At 47.8% G+C, this 8264-nt stretch overlaps 1 protein-coding gene across 1 annotated transcript; it reads right to left on the bottom strand.

Annotated features, from left to right (window-relative positions):
• Positions 1–643: 643 nt before the first annotated feature.
• Positions 644–1603, bottom strand: LOC128331045 (olfactory receptor 10AG1-like). The gene has a single exon (XM_053264408.1). The coding sequence runs from the start codon at positions 1601–1603 to the stop codon at positions 644–646; it is 960 nt and encodes a 319-aa protein (XP_053120383.1).
• Positions 1604–8264: the final 6661 nt, after the last annotated feature.

Genomic DNA, 8264 nt, shown 5'->3' with positions numbered 1-8264 from the left:
TTACATTCATTTCTTGTTCCTCGTTTGTGTCAGGTTTATTGAATCTGCCAGGCTGTATTCCTTATTTCAGATCCTTTACTCCGGTTGTGTTGATCAAGCCAAAGCAATGATCTGATCTCAGATGCTAAGGAGGGTCAGACCTGATGATTACTTGCCTGCTAACTGACCTGATGATACCTAACTAACAAACCTGATGATACCCCTGCTAACTGGGCAAAGAGGCACCTTTTACCGTGGTGATTCTCTTTATTTAGCAGGGGGAGAGTAACTGGCCCCATCCACCCCCAGCACAGTACTTCCAGTGACTGTTGCTGGTGTGTGTCTTATGTTTCTGTTTAGAATGTGAGCCCTTTGGGGACAGGGAGCCATCTTATTTGTTTATTATTTCTCTTTGTAAACCGCCCTGAGCCATTTTTGGAAGGGCGGTATGGAAATCGAATTATTATTATTATTATTATTATTATTATTATTATTATTATTACTTGGACAGTTGCTGACAATAGTGAGCTAGATGGAGGAGGAATCTGACTCGGAACAAGACAGCTGACGATGTAATTTCTATCCCCTAGTAACTGCTTTGACAGCAAATGTGCAGCAAGGGCTATGACAACCGCTTAAACCTGGAAGCCAGTTGTCACTTCTTTCAAAATCCTGGCCAAATGGCAGCAGTGACGGTGCTAATGCCTCTCTTCAGAGCAGCCTTCACTTCTTTGTTTCTCAGTGTATAGATCAGGGGGTTGCAAAGGGGAATGAGGATTGTGTAGAAAAGAGAGAGTAGCTTGTCAACCTTCACAGAGTCTGGGGTTTGGGGGCGTAAGTAAACAAGCATCGCTGAGCCATAGAAGAGACTGACCACAGTCAAGTGAGATGAACAAGTGGAAAAGGCCTTCTGGCGTCCTGTGGCTGATGACATGCGCAGTATAGCCCTGGTAATGTATACATAGGAGGCCAAGATGAGCACAAATGGGACCAGAACAAATACAACATTCTCAGTGCAGATTGCCAGTTCATTTGCATACAAGTCAGCACATGCCAAGCTGAGTACTGGTGGGATGTCACAGAAGAAGTGGTCCATCTCATTGGAGCCACAGAATGGTAGGGAGAAGATGAGGCCAATTTGCACTATCTGCATTGGAAAGCTGATGACAAATGAACCCGTCACCAGTCCCACACACACCCTCTGATTCATGATGTTCATATAGTGTAGAGGCCGGCAGATGGCAAGATAGCGGTCATAGGCCATGACTGCCAGCAAGAAGCATTCAGTCCCACCCAGGAAGAGCAGGAAGAACATCTGTGAAGCACAGGCTGGCAGGGAGATGGTACGGTGCCCAGTGGCTAGACTGGCCATCATCTTGGGAAGAGTGACTGAGGTATAACACAACTCAAGGCCTGATAAGCTTCTCAGAAAAAAGTACATAGGGGTTTGAAGAGCAGGGTCCCATGTCGTCACTACCACAATCAGACCATTACCTAGTAGAATGGCCAGATAGACGACCAGGAAGGCGGTGAAGAGGAGGGCAGGATGCTTATGGTATCCCAGCAAGATGAATTCATTCACAGCGCTCTCGTTCTCCCAGTCTCTGGCCTGTCCAACATCCATCTATGGGAGAACAGAGATGATGAAAATGTGCCAAGTGGCTCCTGAGTTTGCTGAGTACTTAGACTCATTCTGCTATGGCCTTACAGTACTAGTAGCTATGCAAAGAACCAAATAAATTTCAGGTATCCTTTATTATGTGGGTCCCCCAGTAGGGGTGTGCATGAATCATTTTTTGTGATTCGATCATGAATCAAATAGCACAAAAAAGAATCAAATTCGACATTCATGTTTTGCTTCATAGGGAGCAATGGGGAACTTGACTCACCCTATTGTTCCCATTGGGTAGGTCCTAGGGACACCAAAACAGGCTTGGTTTTAGGGCACGTCCCAGCCTACCTAACACTCAACTCACAAAATAATCTGGCAATCAGGCAATTAGTAATGATTTTTTTGAATTTTATCTGGGATCAGGTCAATGACTTATCAACCCAGATAATATTAACATAAATACATAAATAAATAAATCACAAATTGCCTGATTGTTTTGTGGGTTGTGTGGTAGGTAGGTTGGGTCAGCTGTTTCATCCTCCCTTGCAACAGCTGCCACAACAGCACCCTTAGCAGCCAGTATTTGAAAGCATAGCCAACAGTCTAACTACAGCAACATCTTCAGCCACATTTTGACTGAGTGTGTACACTTTGCAATGCAGAATGCAGATTGCAGAGCTCAGCAGACCAGAGCAGTGAGTGAAGCACAAGTTAATCTCAAGGCCAGACATGGAGCTCATCTCTTACCATGAGGGGAAGTCTTCTTTTTTCTCTTCTTCTCCAGCATAAGCATACATCCCTGCCTGCCTGAGTCTGGATAACACACCATGGCCTCACATTGGTGCTGGACCCAAGCTGACAGCCTGACACATGGGTCAAGGCACAAGTTCATATCTCATCATTGGCCATGTAGGTGGAGTGTCTGCCTGTGTGTATCAGCAGCACGAATTGGAAGACTGTGACACATATGTGTTTGGGGTTGGCCAGGGTAGGTCAAGCTGCCAGTGGTGTTGCAGTGGGTAGGGGTGACCATGAGTCATTCACCCTCCATAGCCGGCTGGGGACAGCCCAGCAGGGGAGGTTGGCCTTGAGGAAGACCTACTGCTCCTCCATTTCAACATCCAAGTGTGAGCAATTCTATTTTATTTTATTTTATTTTATTTTATTTTATTTTATTTTATTTATATACCACGCTTCCAAAAGTGGCTCAGGGCAGTTGACATCAAAATAAAAACAATTAAAATCAATTAACCATTAACATCAAAACTAAAAACCAGCATAAAACTAATTAACAGTTAGAACACTGAAACAGTTAAAATCCTGGAGAACCAGGCAGAACATTTACAACAATTAAAACAGTTTGCAACAATGAAAAAACCCTGGAAGGCCAAGCCAAACAGATAGGTTTTAATGGGTTGTCACCACGGCCCTGATCGTGGAGAACACCCTCTCACTCTTGACACTGGTTGGTCAGCACAAGCAGAATCATCTGGGAACAGTTGCCAAGTCCAGCCAGATTTGGCAATGCATTGCCCCAAACCGGATCAGCTCCATCTCCTGGCCTACCACTAGCTTCTGCAGGTATTGTAGGACACACTACTCAGCACTGCTGCAGGGCTTTGTAGACTCCTCCTGGACCCCTGGTAAGGTGCCAAGGAACACACTATGAGCCACTGGGTGGAACTCGGAAGTGGAACTGCTGGCTCTCTTGGCCCTGCCAGGGTCTCCACTCTGTTGGACCTGGTAACGGCAGTGATAGCAGTTCTGCTGTTAGGGGTGGAATGAGCACTAGCAGTAGGCACTCCAGAAACCTCTTCCTGGTTGCACCCTAGCCTCATATCCTCAGTTTGCCTAACCTCTCCAACTAGGAGGTCCTTCCACCTGGGCAGCTGGTCAGGAGTGATTACGATGCACTTCATCCTTGGGTCACTGTAGTGATCAGCCTCCCATCCCCCTAAAGAGTGAACAGGAAGTGAGCCCTGTCTTGACTGACAGGCAGGTAAACTCCAGGGCTCAGTCAATCAGCACATCGGGTGGGTGGGACCTAGAGAGCTGTTGCTAGGAGGAAGGGAGTTCTTTGTGGAGAAGAAGCTAGGCTGGAGGTGCACAGGAGGACATGTGGCCATGGAGGTTGGCTGCAGGAGAATAACTGCAGATCCTTGAAAGGCAGGATTACAGGAGGCTTGAAGCCCCACCAGGAGTTTGGTGAGTTAAAAGAAAAGGGAAGTTTAGTCTAGGGAAAAGTTTGTTTAGTCAGACTTTGCATTAGAGATGTTATATTTATTTGGTGTGTCTGCAGAGTGGTGAAGGCTTGTACATGGAAGATTTTTGTACTTGTCCAAGAGCCAAATTAAGAGAGTTTTTTCCTGAGCCATCCCACCCCAATCCCAGAGAGTTTCTGTAGACAAGAGGGGTGGTGGAGGCAGCATTTTGAACCTACTGAAAATACAGAATAGTTTTAGGAGAAACCTAGCCAGGCAGCTAAGCAGTAATGATTCAGCATTTCTCTCTCTCTCTCTCGTAGGTTTGCTCTGAGACAAAGGCTTTAATCCACTACAGTCACATAGGCAGGACAAAACATGCTCTGCGGATTTACCCAAGGTTGTCTTGACATCACTCCAGTCTTCAGCTGACCAGCCAAGGCAATTGCTTTCTCAGGGGTCAGCGGGCTGTGGAACTCACCCATTGTCTTCTGGAGGAGAAGAGTGGCTGGCAAAGCCTGGCTCAGTCTTGCTGTCTCAGCACACAAGCTGTTTGTGGCAACACAGCTTGAGTGCCAAGGCAACATCAGAAAGCAGTGCCCAGTTCTGGTTGGACCGGTCGCACATTTGCAAGCCACACCTCCTTACCAGGGAATGGATGACTGCTCAGCCATAACCTCACCTGGCGATTCATGGTCACCTACAGCTCAGCTGCCATGTGCTTGGTGTCCAGCACCTCCACATGCAGCACAGCCCACCTGTGCTTCGCTGCATGGGATGGGCTGGTCATGCCACCAGGAGCAGATGACCCCTCGATCTCCTGCCCCCACCAGTGTGCTGTGAAGGACAGGAAAGCAGCATTCCTCCCACTGGGACTGTCCCACAGATCCGCAGTGAAGTGCACGCTGTTGTCAGGCCCTGCTGTGTGCAGCAGCCCCAACACAGACTCCCTGCATGCCTAGTACATGGAAGTCAACCACCTGCCTGCATGAGGTGATATTGTAGCCAGGGGCAAGCAGTTGGAGCAGCAGGCAGAAGCTGGTGTTTTCCTCCCTGTTGAATGGCTGGTCGTCCAAAGCAATCATCTCCCCAATGGTCTGAATAATGAGATGAGGCTCTGGGTGACCACCAGACCACGTGTCCACTGACTGTACCCACTGTGCAGGCAACTTCTCCTGCTTGGGAGCAGGAGCAGGTGCTTTGTCACTAATCAAGGATATGCCCATGGCTGCCAGCAGGAAAAGGGTTCCCCAGGTGGTGCCATCACAGTGCTGCAGCATCGCTGTCGTCCCAAGACACTTGGGGTCCTTACCCTTGCTGACCTGTGTCCTGCAGTGGATGCAGACAGCATGGTTTGGGTCACCATGGCAAAAATCAGAGTGGTCCCACACCATACTGCTCTTGGTCCAGGACGTTTGGGTGGTGGTGGTACTGGGGTTGCTTTTTGGGGGCCACCACCACTGCCCTATGCCTGGGGCTGAGAAAGTCCCAGAACAACCAGAATGACCTCCTCCTGCTCCTCCTCAGTCACAGACTGGGGTGGAGTGGGGGGTGGTGTCACACCAGCAATGGGGATTGGGGAGGATGGAGAGGGTGATCTGGCGGGGCTAGCAGCTGATATCGACACCTCTACCTTTGCCACCAGAGGAAGAAGAGCTTCTTCCCTGAAAGGAGAAGATCTCCCCACCTCTTCCACCTCAGCCACCACGGGTGACTGCGTTGTGGGGCCAGGCTGCTCCGAATAGGAGAGCCTGCGTGCATCTACATCAGCAATGCAGAGGACTCGACTAGTAGGCCCCCTCTCACTGTCAGCCATGATAACCAGCACCATCACCCCTCCCTCTGCCTGCCACTTTGCTCCTGGCTCTGCTTAGCACCCTCCCAGACATCTTGGGGTTTGTTTTTCTTAAAATTTAAAAATTTAAGCTTTAACCCTGCTGGGGCTGGGGAGGAGAAGTGCCTTTATTTGTGTGTGTGTGTGTGTGTGTTGGTCTATTTATGTTCTGTGCACTACACACAGCACTATCTATAGCACTGTGGTGCACACAGAGAAGCTAGAAAAATTAAATCCCCCCCAATAAAGAGGCAGGCTTTATTGAGGGTTGGAGGGGAGCGAGCAACATTGGGGAAGTCAAAGGGAAAGGAAGGCAAAGAAGGGCAGGGGATTACTGTGGCCTCTCTCTAACCCACCCCTCCTGTCCTACAGTCCTGCCACTTACATCCTCCCTTCCCCCTAACAAGGCACTAGTTAAAGAACTGACTGGGGTGTGTTCATGTGCCTCAACTATCTGGTATCTTCGGCTGGGGGCTTCCAGCAGCGTCTTTGGCTGGAGTCTGTCAGGTGTTGCTTTTGGAGGCACTCTTGCACTGAGCAGACACCGGGACCCGACAGCTGGGGGGAGGGCAGTTGGGCAACCAGTTAGGCACCCAACTCCCAAACAATCAAAACACAAAACAACAACAACAACCCCCTCAAAAAAAAAAAAGGAAAGAAAAAAAAGCCAGACGGAGGGATCCTGGAAGGCTGGGCACCACACACCAGTCAACAATAAAAGCCAAAATTTATCTCCTAGGTACAGGCAGGCAGCACACAGACAGAAGCAGCGGTGGCAGCAGGACAGCAAAATAAATGAATAAATAAATAAACCCACAACTGACCCTAGTTATTGAAAAACATATTCCAGCCTTGAGTCCACAACTCCCATCATCCCGAGCAATATCGGGGTCCGAACTTTGGGAACCTTTGTTCAAGTGTAGGGGAATCAACTTCAGTTTTTAAAATCTCGGATAATCGATTGTGGAAAGGCCAATGAAATAGAGCCATGCAATTCTAACATGCCAGGAGTGAGGTGGAGAACTGAGGCATTGCATTTCTGCTTCCCTCAAGATGCAGGGGAATACCATAGCTCTGGGTTACTCTTTCTCTGAATCTTCCTCCCACTTAAGAACAGGGCTAGGAGGAAGAGTGAAAATGCAGTTATGTGGCTAGAAGCGGACCACATTTGGTTGGTTTTGTATGTACTCTGAAGGTGCATGGCATGTCTTGATAACTATTTGTTGTTGTTTTTTAATTTCTCAGCCACTGCAGAAGAGTTCTCTGTGATTTCAATGGGGCACAAGAATAATATAAGTTCTGTAAAGATGGTTTTCTAGATTTGGATACCTGCTCCTGATTATCCTGTCACACAGAACTCCAAAGAAAGCAATATATATAGTTTGTTTGGGTTTGAGATGAGGATTGTATTTCCTCATTACACATACTGAGCCCTTTCTCAGGATCATGGAGAAAAGGCTCCAATTTGCCGGGCAGGGATGCTTACCTCCCTGGTAGACAACCGAGGGCTCCTTTATGGTTGGGCGGGTCACCTGCCCAGACGATTGCTAGCTATTGCTGGCAGCGTGGAAGGCTGTAGGCTGGGATGCATCATTATAGGCTGGGGGCTGGGATGCTGCATTATAGGGGTCCCAGCCCCCAGAACCCCTACAATGCAGGGTGCAAGAGTTTGGTTCATTATAGGGATCTTCCCAGCACTGGCCGGGAGGCTACTCATGTGTAGGTGCCGTGCAGAGTTGCACGGCACTATCACACAATCAGTTAACCTGGTTTCTGTATGCCTTTGTGCCCCAAACCCAGCCTAAGGGGCGGGCCCCCTAAGCTATTTTTCTGCCATGCAGCTGCTGGGAGCCACACAGCTTCTGGCAGTTCACACATTCAAGTAAAAACAGGCTGGGCTTCCTTAGCCCGGTTTTGCCTGCACGTGTGAACAGCCCCACTCTGTTTTTGTCAACAACTTATTCCCATTTTATATTCTATGCCCTATTCCTGAACAACTTGCATGGAAGTTGAAATCCCCATTGAAATCAGTGGGTTACAGGATGAAGAAAATTATTGAGAGTAGTCCTATTGAAATTAAAGGACATATTAGGCATATCCTAACTTCTCCTTTTAATTTAAGAGGAATTGCATTGAATACTTTCCCTCATGTCAGCAACTCTGTTTTCCCCTCATATGTGTGAATGTGAATGAATGCTTTATTACAGTAATTGGCCTACACCACAGAAACAAACAAAATACAATAAAAATAGTACAAGTCATGCAAAACACCGATACTCACATCAGCTCAGACCTGATCTTGCATGTGGCCACACACAATTTGGCCACACACAGTGTTGTAGATACACAGTGATCAGCTAATAAAGAAGTTGTATATCCATCATCCGTTCTAACAGGAATCTTTGATAAAAGGGGGGAGAAAATAGAAATATGTTACGAGAGTAAAATTACCTTTACTCTCCAGTACAGCAGATGGGAGTGCATTAAATTGTGCAAGGGAGAAGGCCCTTCTCTGGGACAAGCTAGTTAAACCCATTAAATAGGGGGCTGGTTTAGGGTAATTCCTCATTCATGTAGGATTGGGTATCTAAAGAGCTGAATGCATTCAAAAAGGTGCCTCTTGTGCCAATGAACGACA

The sequence above is a fragment of the Hemicordylus capensis genome, chromosome 6 (assembly GCF_027244095.1).
Source record: "Hemicordylus capensis ecotype Gifberg chromosome 6, rHemCap1.1.pri, whole genome shotgun sequence".
Classification (NCBI taxonomy): Eukaryota; Metazoa; Chordata; class Lepidosauria; order Squamata; family Cordylidae; genus Hemicordylus; species Hemicordylus capensis.
Note: the sequence above shows the minus strand (reverse complement) of the source record. Positions and strands in the feature narration are given on the sequence as shown.